Source organism: Coregonus lavaretus (assembly GCF_964263955.1).
Source record: "Coregonus lavaretus genome assembly, chromosome: 14".
In the NCBI taxonomy this organism is placed as follows: Eukaryota; Metazoa; Chordata; class Actinopteri; order Salmoniformes; family Salmonidae; genus Coregonus; species Coregonus lavaretus.
In genome coordinates, this window is record NC_140001.1 from 24585429 (window position 1) to 24600194 (window position 14766).

Sequence of the window (14766 nt, forward strand, 5' to 3'; positions counted from 1 at the left end):
CAAAAAGCATCAAATATAGCTTAAGACGGATTTACAGGGGCATATTCTTAGCACCATGACTTAGTCACATAAAATGTTACAAGCATGTTTATGTCACAATGCAATTCAAGTAGAGTACAATTTATACCGGTTTCCATAATCAATCTTAGCTGTGACTTTCTTCCTGAGCTCCACAAGGTCATCCTTGGGCAATGTTCCCGACACTATCTGAGATCGATACTCGATGAGGCTGTAGGCCATCTGTTGTACGCCCATGAACAGAGTGGTCTTGTTGTTCTGTCAAACAAACAGTCATATTCATCATTACAGTCACTCAGGCTAACATAATTACACTTTTCCAAACAGAGTGAGTGTCAGAGTTGAATAACAGCATAAGGGTAAAGTAAATTCTTGAATGTGAAGATTATGTAAGTAGGGAGATGGATAAGAAACTAGTTTTCTCAACGTACCACATATAGCTTGTGCCATATTTGTGCCCACTCCCTCAGAGTGGCACCTAACTCCAGTACTAGTGGTAAGTCTCCTGGGATAACTATTTCCTGATGGCTGCAAGATGGACGGAAGGAAAGTACCAGATATTGGGTCCCACAGGTGCATCACATGCATCAAATTGTGCAAATAGGTCAAGTCACACATCCCATCAAATACAATACATTTCTAATGACATGACAAGTGAGTGACACCTTACCCTGTCCCTTCAACTTTAGCCTCCTTTAGGTGGATGTACGAGGCTGGGAATATGCCCTATGAGATGAAACAGAAACGTAAACCTCTTCTTCAAATTATTTTCTAATTTCAATGAAAAACTATGAATGGATATACGGTTGTTGCCATACCTTCTGTGCTTTGTCCCGTAGTGTGTACCCTCTATACCAGCCTGGGGAGATTAAAGATTGATGTAGAGATATGACAGGTATAAGGATAATACAATAGAGATAAGACAGATGAGAAGCGAAGAGGGCAAACTAGATACAGGTGGTGAACATTGCTGATTATTATCAATCCATGTCAATAGTTCAATGTTTTACAAAGTTGAAAACTTAGCGTATGACAGCTTGTTGTACGTAAGAATGTGAGGCAAGAGTGATATGTTAGGGCATGTCGGCTGTTCATGCTCACCTTCAAATGTCTCAAGTATGTGTACAGTGTCTCCCACCTGGAGACACAGCTCCTGCTCTGCTCTGGAGTCATAATTATAGATTGCTGCGAGAGAATTTATAGGAGATACAGTCTTATTATGGCAGTCTTACAATGGAAACAACATACAAACACAAAACAACAATCCCCAGCAAGCTCAACATACAGAAAGTGAAAACAGACAACATTTATGAAGAGCCCAGCAAAGCCTATAGACTTTGGCCTTTTACCAGGTCATATCTGATAAAGGTACAGTATATTGTAGCCAGGTATTTCTTGTGATGTGAAAAAGCATGTTTGAGCTTGAGTAAGAGTAAACATTGTTTTATGAATTGAATGAATTTACAGGTACATTCTTGTATGGTGCAATATAAATTCAGTGTTGGCCTTAAACTGGAAACCCAGTTTTAATTGAAAATGGCCCCCAATCTCTTGGATTTTCACTTTACTCTTAATTATAGCCTAATACATGTACTGTATGTGCATGTATTCATGATTAGGATTTTAGGACTCAGCCTGACCTCACGTTTTAAATAAAGAGATGATTCACATTATCCTGTTCTTTTTCATTCCCTGTGGTAGCAATACAAGGTTATAACATTTACAGAAAATACAGAAATGCCAGTGGTGGAGGTGTTGCTGTTTATATTCAGAACCACATTCCTGTAAATATTAGAGAGGATCTCATGTTAAATACTGTTGAAGTAATATGGCCACAGGTTCATCTGCCTCACCTAAAGCCCATTCTTGTGGGAAGCTACTATAGACCACCAAGTGCAAACAGTCAGTATCTGGAAAACTTGTGAAATGCTTGATAATGTTCAATACCAGTCAAAAGTTTGGACACACCTACTCATTCAAGGGTTGTTCTTTATTTTTACTATTTTCTACATTGTAGAATAATAGTGAAGACATCAAAACTATGAAATAACACATATGGAATCTTGTATTAACCAAATAAGTGTTAAACAAATCAAAATATATGTTATACTTTAGATTCTTCAAAGTAGCCACCCTTTGTTTTGATGACAGCTTCGCACACTCTTGGCATTCTCTCAACCAACTTCATGACGAATGCTTTTCCAACAGTATTGAAGGAGTTCCCACATATGCTGAGCACTTTTTGGCTGCTTTTCCTTCACTCTGCAGTTCAACTCATCCCAAACCATCTCAATTGGGTTGAGGTCGGATGATTGTGGAGGCCAGGTCATCTGATGCAGCACTCCATCCCTCTCCTTGGTCAAATAGCCCTTACACAGCCTGGAGGTGTGTTTTGGGTCATTGTCCTGTTGAAAAACAAATGATAGAACCACTAAACGCAAACCAGATGGGATGGCGTATCCATGCTGGTTAAGTGTGCCTTGAATTCTAATAAATCACAGACAGTGTCACCAGCAAAGCACCCCCACTCCATCACACCTCCTCCTCCATGCTTCACAGTGGGCACCACACATGCAGAGATCATCCGTTCACCTACTCTGCGTCTCACAAAGACACGGCTGTTGGAACCAAAAATCTCTAATTTGGACTCATCAGACCAAAGGACAGATTTCCACCGGTCTAATGTCCATTGCTCGTGTTTCTTGGCCCAAGCAAGTCTCTTCTTCTTATTGGTGTCCTTTAGTAGTGGTTTCTTTGCAGAAATTCGACCATGAAGGCATGATTCACGCAGTCTCCTCTGAACAGTTGATGTTGAGATGTGTCTGTTACTTGAACTCTGTGAAGCATTTATTTGGACTTCAATTTCTGAGGCTGGTAACTCTAATGAATTTATCCTCTGCAGCAGAGGTAACTCTGGGTCTTCCTTTCCTGTGGCGGTCCTTTATGTCTTAAAGTAATGATGGACTGTCATTTCTCTCTGCTTATTTGAGCTGTTCTTGCCATAATATGGACTTGGTCTTTTACCAAATAGGACTATCTTCTGTAAACCACCCCTACCTTGTCACAACACAACTGACTGGCTCAAATGCATTAATAAGGAAATAAATTCCACAAATTAACTTTTAACAAGGCATACCTGTTAATTTAAATGCATTCCAGGTGACTACCTCATGAAGCTGGTCGAGAGAATGCCAAGAGTGTGCAAAGCTGTCATCAAAACAAAGGGTGGCTACTTTGAAGAATCTCAAATATAAAATATATTTTGATTTGTTTAACACTTTTTTGGTTACTACATGATTCCATATGTGTTATTTCATAGTTTTGATGTCTTCACTATTATTCTACAATGTAGAAAATAGTTTAAAAAAAGAAAAACCCTGGAATGAGTAGGTGTGTCCAAACTTTTGACAGGTACTGTATGTGAGATCAACAGAGAGGTATATTTTCTGGGTGATTTAAATATTGACTGCTTTTCATCAAGCTGCCCACTCAAGAAAAAGCTTCAAACTGTAACCAGTGCCTGCAAACTGGTTCAGGTTATCAGTCAACCTACCAGGGTAGTTACAAACAGCATAGGAATGAAATCATCAACATGTATTGATCACATCTTTACTAATGCTGCAGAAATGTGCTTGAAAGCAGTATTCGGATCCATCGGATGTACTGATCACAATATAATAGCCATATCTAGGAAAACCAAAGTTCCAAAGGCTGGGCCTAATATAGTGTATAAGAGGTCATAAAATAAGTTTTGTAGTGATTCCTATGTTGTTGATGTAAAGAATAATTTTTGGTCCGTGGTGTGTAATGAGGAGCAAGCAGATGTTGCACTTGACACATTTATGAAATTGCTTATCCCAGTTACTAATAAGCATGCACCCATTAAGAAAATGACTGTAAAAACTGTTAAATCCCTGTGGATTGATGAGGAATTGAAAAATTGTATGGTTGAGAGGGATGAGGCAAAAGGAATGGCAAATAAGTCTGGCTGCACAACCGATTGGCAAACGTACTGCAAATTGAGAAATCATGTGACTAAACTGAATAAAAAGAAGAAGAAACTATACCATGAAACAAAGGTAAATGACATAAAGAATGATAGTAAAAATCTTCAAGGACATTCTGGGAAAAAAGGCAAACTCAGCTCCATCATTCATTGAATCAGATGTCTCATTCATCACAAAACTCACTGATATTGCCAACTACTTTAATGATTTTTTCATTGGCAAGATTATCAAACTTAGGCATGACATGCCAGCAACAAACGCTGACACCACACATCCAAGTATATCTGACCAAATTATGAAAGACAAGCATTGTAATTTTGAATTCCGTAAAGTGAGTGTGGAAGAGGTGAACAATTATTGTTGTCTATCAACAATGACAAGCCACCAGGGTTTGACAACTTGGATGGAAAATTACTGAGGATAATAGCAGACGATATTGCCACTCCTATTTGCCATATCTTAAATGTAAGCCTACTAGAAAGTGTGTGCCCTCAGGCCTGGAGGGAAGCAAAAGTCATTCCGCTACCTAAGAATAGTAAAGCCCCCTTTGGTGGATCAAATAGACGACCAATCAGCCTGTTACCAACCCTTAGTAAAGTTTTGGAAAAAATTGTGTTTGACCAGATACAATGCTATTTTACAGTAAACAAATTGACAACAGACTTTCAGCATGCTTATAGGGAAGGACATTCAACAAGCACAGCACTTACACAAATGACGATGATTGGCTGAGAGAAATTGATGATAAAAATATTGTGGGGCCTGTTTTGTTAGACTTCAGTGCGGCTTTTGACATTATCGATCATAGTCTGCTGCTGGAAAAACGTATGTGTTATGGCTTTACACCCCTTGCTATATTGTGGATTAAGACTTACCTGTCTAACAGAACACAGAGGGTGTTCTTTAATGGAAGCCTCTCCAACATAATCCAGGTAGAATCAGGAATTCCCCAGGGCAGCTGTCTAGGCCCCTTACTTTATTCAATCTTTACTAACGACATGCCACTGGCTTTGAGTAAAGCCAGTGTGTCTATGTATGCGGATGACTCAACACTATACACGTCAGCTACTACAGCGACTGAAATGACTGCAACACTTAACAAAGAGCTGCAGTTAGTTTCAGAATGGGTGGCAAGGAATAAGTTAGTCCTAAATATTTCTAAAACTAAAAGCATTGTATTTGGAACAAATCATTCACTAAACCCTAAACCTCAACTAAATATTGTAATAAATAATGTGAAGATTGAGGAAGTTGAGGTGACTAAACTGCTTGGAGTAACCCTAGATTGAAAACTGTCATGGTCAAAACATACTGATACAACAGTAGCTAAGATGGGTTGAAGTCTGTCCATAATAAAGGCAGGTCCTACAGGCTCTAGTTTTGTCGCACCTGGACTACTGTTCAGTCGTGTGGTGCCACAAAGAGGGACTTAGGAAAATTGCAATTGGCTCAGAACAGGGCAGCACGGCTGGCCTTTGGATGTAAACAGAGAGCATTAATAATATGCATGTCAATCTCTCCTCGCTTAAAGTGGAGGACAGATTGACTTCAACACTACTTGTATTTGTGAGAGGTATTGACATGTTGAAGGCACGGAGCTGTCTGTTTAAATGACTAGCACACAGCTCAGACTAGCACACATGCATACCCCACAAGACATTCCACCAGAGGTCTCTTCATAGTTCCCAAGTCCAGAACAGACTATGGGAGGCGCTGTCACACCCGGGCTCTGGGACTCTATATGTTGAGCCAGGGTGTGGTCATTCTATGTGTTGTATTTCTATGTCGGGAGTTCTTGTTGTGCTATTTCTATGTTGGCCTGAGTGGCTCCCAATCAGAGGCAACGAGTGTCAGCTGTTGTTGGTTGTCTCTGATTGGGAGCCATATTTAAACTGTCTGTTTTCCCTTTGTATTTGTGGGATCTTGTTTCTGTTTTGGTTTGTTCCTTGTTGGTTATGTTAAACCGTAGGACTGCACGTTTCGTTTTGTTGTTTTGTTGTGTATATTATCACTATTGATAATAAAGATTCAATATGTTCGTTCATCACGCTGCGCCTTGGTCTACTCCATACGACGATCGTGACAGGCGCACAGTACTACATAAAGCCATGACTACATGGAACACTATTCCACATCAGGTAACTGATGCAAGCAGTGGAATCAGATTTTTAAAAACAGATAAAAATACACCTTATGGAACAGCGGGGACTGTGAAGCAACACAAACATAGGCACAGGGACATGCATACACACACATGATAACATACGCACTATACAAACACGTACACGTGGATTCTGTGTTGTAGATATGTGGTAGTGGAGTAGGGGCCTGAGGGCAGACACTTAGTGTGTTGTGAAATCTGTTATGAATGTATTGTAATGTTTTTTAAATGGTATAACTGCCTTAATTTTGCCGGACCCCAGGAAGAGTAGCTGCTGCCTTGGCAGCAGCTAATGGGGATTCATAATAAATACAAATACAAATTCCTTGAGCCTGTGTTTGATGGAGTAAATGGAAAATGTTTTTTCCAAGTGTATTACATCATCCACACAGAGGAAGGTAAAGTGAGAGGAGGGGATTGACATCATGTATGATTTATTCTTAAATCACCAAGCCATGGAGCCTGTTGGTTAAAGGTCACATTTTAGAGGTTATACAGCAGCCAACTGGGTCAGCAGAGTGCCATGTCCTCCTCTCCTCTCCTATTCAATTGCAGCCCTGCCCTCCTCAGTTTGTTAACTTAAGTTCCTTCCTAGAGGCGTTTGCTGTATTTCCCTCCCTCCTTTTCACTGAAGGACACAAGTGAGAGACAGATCACACAGCACAGCATGATCTCACACACACACACATACACACACACACACACACACACACACACACACACACACACACACACACACACACACACACTTCCTTGTCATGACTTGAGTGAGCTGCAGTGCAGACACACACTTTCATAGTCTAGTACTCAGCATCCGCCTTCTATCACAGGAACAAGGTGAGGAGCTCTGTCCTGACTTGCACGGTGATAATCCTTGTTGCCGGAGGCTAGATCTCACTGCAGGCTTCAACTGGCTAAGCTCATCACATCTCTGAATACCTTACAACTAAACATTAATATTCTTTACATAAGTATCCTTCCCATTTAATTGTACGCAGTTCCCCTCAAATCCAAATTAGTATGTGACTTTTCAACACTTGTTCTGTGAGAACAAATAGTACTAATTGAATATGTAGATCTGTGGGGAAAAGTTATACAGTGCCTTCAGAAAGTATTCAAACTTGATTACATTTTATTTATTTTATTAATGTTTGCAAATTGATTGAAAATGAAATACAGAAATATCTCCACCAGAGAGTGGTGGTCATTTCCATGTTAAAAGACCCATAGGAGCATGTTGAATTGGGTGTCAAATGAAAGCTGAGACCATATATTTGAGAAATTAAGGCATATACCGTGCATTCGGAAAGTATTCAGACCCCTTCACTTTTTCCACGTGTTGTTACGTTACAGCCTTATTCTAAAAAGGATTACATTCTTTTTTTTCCCTCATCAATCTACACACAATACCCCATAATGATGAAGCGAAAACAGGTTTTTAGATTTTTTTGCAAATGTATTTAAAATAAAAAACTGAAATACCTTATTTACATAAGTAAATAAATTGAGCTCAGGTGCATCCTGTTTACAATGATCATCCTTCAGATGTTTCTATAACTTGATTGTAGTCCACCTGTGGTAAATTCAATTGATTGGACATTATTTGAAAAGGCACACACCTGTCTATATAAGGTCCCACGGTTGGCTGTGCATGTCAGAGCAAAAACCAAGCCATGAGGTCGAAGGAATTGTCCGTAAAGCTCAGAGACAGGATTGTGTCAAGGCACAGATCTGGGGAAGGGTACCAAAACCTTTCTGCAGCATTGAAGGTCCTCAAAAACACATTGGAACCACCAAGACTCTTCCTAGAGCTGGCCGCCCGGCCAAACTGAGCAATGGGGGAGAAGGGCCTTGGTCAGGGAGGTGACCAAGAACCCAATGGTCACTCTGACAGAGCTCCAGAGTTCCTCTGTGGAGATGGGAGAACCATCTCTACAGCACTCCGCCAATCAGGCCTTTATAGTATAGTGGCCAGATGGAAGCCACTCCTCATTTAAAGGCACATGAAAGCCTGCTTGGGCTTTGCAAAAAGGCACCTAAAGACTCTCAGACCATGAGAAACAAGATTATCTGGTCTGATGAAACCAAGATTGAACTCTTTGGCCTGAATGCCAAGCATCACGTCTGGAGGAAACCTGGCACCATCCCTGTGTGGCAGCATCATGCTGTGGGGATGTTTTTCAGCGGCAGGGACTGGGAGACTAGTCAGGATCGAGGGAAAGATGAACAGAGCAAAGTACAGAGAAATCCTTGATGAAAACCTGCTTCAGGACCTCAGACTGGGGCGAAGGTTCACCTTCCAACAGGACAACAACCCTAACAGCACACAGCCAAGACAAAGCAGGAGTGGCTTTAGGACAAGTTTCTGAATGTCCTTGAGTGGCCCAACCAGAGCCCGGACTTGAACCCGAAAGAACATCTCTGGAGAGACCTGAAAATAGCTGTGCAGCAATGCTCCCCATCCAACCTGACAGAGCTTGAGAGGATCTGCAGAGAAGAATAGGAGAAACTCCCCAAATACAGGTGTGCCAAGCTTGTAGCGTCATACCCAAGAAGACTCAAGGCTGTAATCGCTGCCAACGGTGCTTCAACAAAGTACTGAGTAAAAGGTCTGAATACTTATGTATATATCACTCATCACCATTACATTACATAGGCTAACACAAATTAGAGCTGATAATGCTTAAATAATGTTGTAGCAGAGAGTGGTGGTCATTTCCATGTAAAAGGACCCATAGGAACATGTCGAATTGGGTGTCAAATGAAAGCGGAGTCTGAATTTTTGAGAAATTAAGGCATATATACATTTTTCAACTATTTTCCATCCTAAAAATTGGGAATAACCAAAGGCTTTGATTTCTTGTCAAACAGATGGAAAATGGATCTTAGAAAACATCTACCAGAATAATTCTTAAAAGGTATTAGAAATACATCAAAACACAATCATGTTGAAGTAAAGATCCCTGCCAACTAATATCAACACTGATATTTAGTTTAAAATATTTTTTTCTGCCTTCTGTAAGTTTAAGAAACATTGCCTTGTGCCTTAAAATTATGTTACCAAAAAAACACAAATCTTTAAGATATTTTCTAATTTCTCTCCCTCATGAGGAGAGGATAATGAAAGTTCAAAGAAGTAATAAGTAAAGGTAGACGTATCAATTAGTTAAAGAGTTTTTACTAATATCAATTTTGTTCATGAATTATTAAGTGATTAAAACTCAAAAACAGAATTTCAGAAAAATCGGTAACAGAATTTCTATGAATTGGCTACAATGGGAAATCATAATAGTAACAAACCACAGTTGGATCGCCTGCTACTGTCCTTCCTTCCACTGGCATCTTGTTATGTTCAGCTGATAACTGTTTTCTTTCTCTTTCTGTGTCTGGTGGTCAAAGCACGAGTGTGAAAAGTCTGGACAACCCTTTGCTCTGTCTCTCTCCCCCTCTCTCTCTCTTCTCTCTTTTTCCAACTAATGTCACCTCTCCCAGCTCTTACTGACACCTACCCATGAGCCCCCTCTCTTTCCATTTACTGTAACCAGCATCCTCATCCACTGAGCACCGATCGACACTGGACTTCCATGGCCGCATAGTACATTCAAGTAGAGCACAGTACAGTACAATACAGTAGAGCACAGTAGAGTTCAGAACAGTACAGTACAGTAAAGAAAAGTAGAGTATAGTTCAGTACAGTACAGTAAAGAGAAGTAGAGTATAGTTCAGTACAGTAAAGTAAAGAGAAGTAGAGTATAGTATAGTTCAGTACAGTACAGTAAAGAGAAGCAGAGTATATTTCAGTACAGTAAAGAGAAGTAGAGTATAGTTCAGTACAGTGCAGCACAGTCCTGTAATGTAGAGTTGAATAGAGTGGAGTAGAGTTAAGTACAGTAGACAGTAGAGCACACTAGAGTTGAGTACACTATAATGTACTCTACTGAACTCTACTGTACTTTACTGAACTATACTCTACTTTACTGTATTGTACATTACTCTACTGCGCTCTACTGTGCTGTTCTTTGAAGTCCAAACTTGTGAAACATACACGTCTATGATTGGTTAAGATTTGGTCAGGACCAACCAAATTTGGTCTTGTTTGGCTCACTAGAAATATAGCCAGTAGGTAGAATAATACCCACATATGCAAATGAGGATATTACATATTTCTACCTTTGTGTACCTATTTAGGATATATCACCAGGAAGAGAATGACATTCATATCCATAATTATGCATTTATGTGTAGTACAGATCAGGGACCCATGATGAATATCCGTTACCCCAATTATGTTACCGGGTGTAAACCCACTTCACTTACTGTAGTTCAGTAACCAAAAGAGATTTCTCAAACTCATGGTGTCATGTCATAGCTGACACTCTGTTCTATCTGCAGACATCTTTGAATATTAAACGAAAATTCTACCCCAAAACGATATTTTGGTATTTGTTTAATTAGTCCATTGTTGATATAGTCCCAAAATGTTTCGCATGTCAGCGATCAAGTTTTCAAAATATATAACTTTCAAAATACAGCATCATACCGGCTGTATTTTTGTATTTTGAAAGTTATATATATTGAAAACTTGATTGCTGACAAGCAAGACCTTTTGGGATTATATCAACAATGGACTAATGAAACAAATATAAAAACGTCATTTTTGGGTGGTGTTTTCGTTTAATAGGAGCAGATAGCCTATTTAACATCGTTTTTGGAAAACATGGTACATAAAAAACTGAGGGAGATTTTACTGAAATTCTGTTACCAAACTTTGCATGTGCACAGTTCTTCCAGTAAATGTGCTTTGGTAAAAATGTCAGTGTATATTGTTAAAAGTAGTCCTAGAGTTGCATGGTTTGTTAAACTTTTAAATCAATGTTTTTTGTTTGGCATACATTTTAAGTGAAAAATCTGAGTCTGCGCAATTCTGTTACCGTGTTATTGCCTGGGTGCAATTCTGTTACCGTGTTATTGCCTGGGTGCAATTCTGTTACCGTGTTATTGCCTGGGTGCAATTCAGGCCTATAGAGGATGGAAATAATAGAATTCAGCATGGCATCAAACCTCATCAAAACATTTCCTTATTCGTAGTTAAAACTCCCTCTGCCAACTCAGAAACAATAGCCTTTATAAAAATAACAATAAAAGAAGAAATGACATCTCCCGCTCGTCAAGCAGAGAGTGACAATGGCCCATTTCACCAACTTGACACAGTTTTGACTGTGTCCAGGTCCAGGCCTGGCAACAGCGGAGCTGTGCCAGTGAAAATAATCAAGCCAAGCATGTTGTGATGCAGCAATACTGTCACTGCTAAAGCGCTACTGTCTGTGCTTTAGCACGGCTCACTAGTGCAGCTCCTTCACACTGTTGTGCACCTCAATCTGTGACATCCCTGGCTTGCAGGTTAGAGATCAGGGATGGGCAACTGGCCCTTTTGAAGGCCCTCAGATATTTATTTATTTTACTCAGTCGGGGTCTCAACTTACTGTTGTGACTTAGCATTGTAGAATACACAAGGTGCAATTTCGAAATTTGGTTGTGCATCTGCAGTTTTTCTCTTGTTATGTCAGTCACTGATAGTTGGTCAATTAGCCCATGTCAGCAATTTATTTATTTATTGCTAACTTAGTTTAGCGGCCAGCTATCTAAACTTGTTATCATGGTTGATTTACCGCCGGGTGGGATGGATGTTGGTACACAGAGCAATTGCAGACCCTTATGACGAATTCAGATTTTTTTGTGGCCCCCACCCCATCAAAGTTGTCCATCCCTGTTATAGATTAACAGCACAAAGACAGCCTCTCGTCAAAATCCTACCGGATCTCTCTGACCTAGTCAAAGATTGAAATACATGTGTGCTCTGCTGAGTGATGGTGAAATGTATGTATGCATTTATATCAATAAAGTGTCAATTATTTCCTTCTATATTTGCAATAACACCCTCAACACTATCACTGGCATCTTAAAGATTACACGTACAGATTTGTAGACTACATTTGAAATACAAGTAAATTGTTGAACTGTCTGTATCACAGTCCATGAGTGAGAGGTATGACTTATTTTAAAAAAAAATGTTTTACTAGGGCTTAGCAGCAATGGACACACAACAAGCTTCAAGGATGTTCTGATACAATCAGCATTACACAAACATAACTAAAGGTAGTGTGTGTTTCAAACTGTATCTACCCAAATAAGAACAAACCAATCAGTAGTTACATGGAGTCATCTGTCATATTCAAAATTGAGAAGATAGAAACAAAAATATAAGAGTGGAACAACAACAAGAAAAACGATGACTTCAGTCACCCTGAGAAAATGACACTTCTGTCTGTGGTCTTTACCAAACATAGCAAAAGATGAACAGGAACTTGAACACAGCATTTCACAGAGGTACACTACTGGTCAAAAGTTTTAGAATCTGGTTTGGGCTTAGTGGGACTATCATTTGTTTTTCAACAGGACAATGATCCAACACACCTCCAGGCTGTGTAAGGGCTATTTTACCAAGAAGGAGAGTGATGGAGTGCTGCATCAGATGACCTGGCCTCCACAATCCCCCGACCTGAACCAAATTGAGATGGTTTGGAATGAGTCGGACCGCAGAGTGAAGGAAAAGCAGCCAACAAGTGCTCAGCATATGTGGGAACTCCATCAAGACTGTTGGAAAAGCATTCCAGGTGAAGCTGGTTGAGAGAATGCCAAGAGTGTGCAAAGCTGTCATCAAGGCAAAGGGTGGCTATTTGAAGAATCTCAAATATATAATATATTTTGATTTGTTTAACACTTTTTTGGTTACTACATGATTCCATATGTGTTATTTCCTAGTTTTGATGTCTTCACTATTATTCTACAATGTAGAAAATAGTAAAAATAAAGAAAAACCCTTGAATGAGTAGGTGTTCTAAAACTTTTGACTGGTAGTGTATGTTACTTTGGGGGCTGGCAAGCTGAGTCAAGGGCATTCCTTACTAGAATATTGTCATTTTTAGAATGATACCAATATCCCTGTTCAAACAAAGTTAAAAACCAAATTAGTGTCAGAACACAATGAACATACATGATGAGATCTAAATCAATCTATGAGATTATGGTTATTTTCTGTCCTGCTAAATACAGATATCTGTAGGCCTATTATATTTGCACATCTTAATGTTTTGTAAACAATGGAGGAAGGAAAAACAACCAGGTGATAACTTTTGATATATTTTCACTTAACTATGTTTGATAAGAATCTATGAAAGGTGTTATTTCTTGATACAGTGACAACATCAACCAAAGAACCTTGCAGGTACCCAATAAACGGCGTTATTACAGTATACTAACGTAAACATACTCGCTGAAACGGTTCCCCATTCGCTTTGATTTACCTTGAGGGCGTGTATCCACACACACACACAGCATGCCGAACTGAAGTGACTCATGTAGGCTATGTGACTTTGTATTTTCATGATATCTGAAAGGTCTAGTAATAGGCTAATTACACAATTTCTACAGTATAGGGGCCGCAAGAAAGTTTCACCTGGTTATCACACAAACTGTTACACACAACGTGTAGCAAGGCTCTAAAACACTTTAGAGTCAAACCTCTTGATTCACGGATTACTACTGTATGGACATAGGGCTCACACGCTGACTAAATTTATTCACATCTGTCCAACATTCACTTTCTTTCAGTGATCCCTGTACAGCCAACATGTGTGACATATTCCAGGTACCTTAACTTCGCCCTTTCCTAAAGCTTCCTACATAACTTCCAAGTTTAATAGGCTTGGCCAACTAGCTAAATAATGGAAACTGGTGTGTGAATACAGCCCAATTGTAAATAAGACGACATAGTTTTCTAACTTACCAACGCCATATTTATCTTTTTTTGTTGGAATCCAGCGGGTCATTGCGGGAAAATGTTAGACGAATAAATAAATAAATAAGCGAACTGCTGGGCGGGTAAGACACTTTTCTCGTCCTGAACCCTACAGTTCCGCCATCATGACTTCAAAAGGGGGGAGGGGAGAAATCTAGGGCGCTATGCAATTGAATCCAGCAGCGGAGCGTTGCGGTGCCGCGATGGATAATATGCGTACAATGATCATTCAATTACCAAATTGTGCCAATTTGCCAACAATGTCAAATAAGAACAATGTAACACAACCAAACTTCAAATAAGTGATGAGACACCTACACTACACTGTCTAGTAGGCTAGTGTACAGTAGGCTACCTTTCACCATGAGTACATGGTGCAAAAGCAGACTGTGTGGGAACATAATATAAGGTGTAATAGCCACAACTGTAAGTATAAAAACGTTTTGATTTGATGTGATTCAACCATTGACTGTGTTGTGTTCCTCAAGGTCAGGAATGTGAGGAATCCACTCGTTGTCATACTGCTCAGTCTTTAGCAGACACTGACAGAGGGTGTGTGTGTGTTTGTAACAGTAGCCTACTCGAACATCATCAGGTTCACTCTGTTTATATTGTAGAGGATGAGTCTGTGTGAGGTTACCATTCATGCATTATGTAGGTTTGCATCAATACATGCATTGATAGTGATATTTTATTTATGACAATGGGCAGAGATGCCACAC

The 14766-nt window shown here is 39.6% G+C and overlaps 1 protein-coding gene across 1 annotated transcript in view; it reads right to left on the minus strand.

Annotated features, from left to right (window-relative positions):
* LOC311141021 (dedicator of cytokinesis protein 5-like) overlaps window positions 1-14075 on the minus strand; it is a gene marked incomplete at both ends in the record, with an annotated part of 39689 nt that extends 25614 nt beyond the window's left edge. The window contains 6 exon segments of the mRNA XM_084176300.1: window positions 128-276; window positions 450-546; window positions 689-744; window positions 837-877; window positions 1120-1203; window positions 14033-14075. Coding sequence (XP_084032426.1) covers window positions 128-276; window positions 450-546; window positions 689-744; window positions 837-877; window positions 1120-1203; window positions 14033-14075 — 470 coding nt within the window.
* Between the last annotated feature and the right edge of the window lie 691 nt (window positions 14076-14766).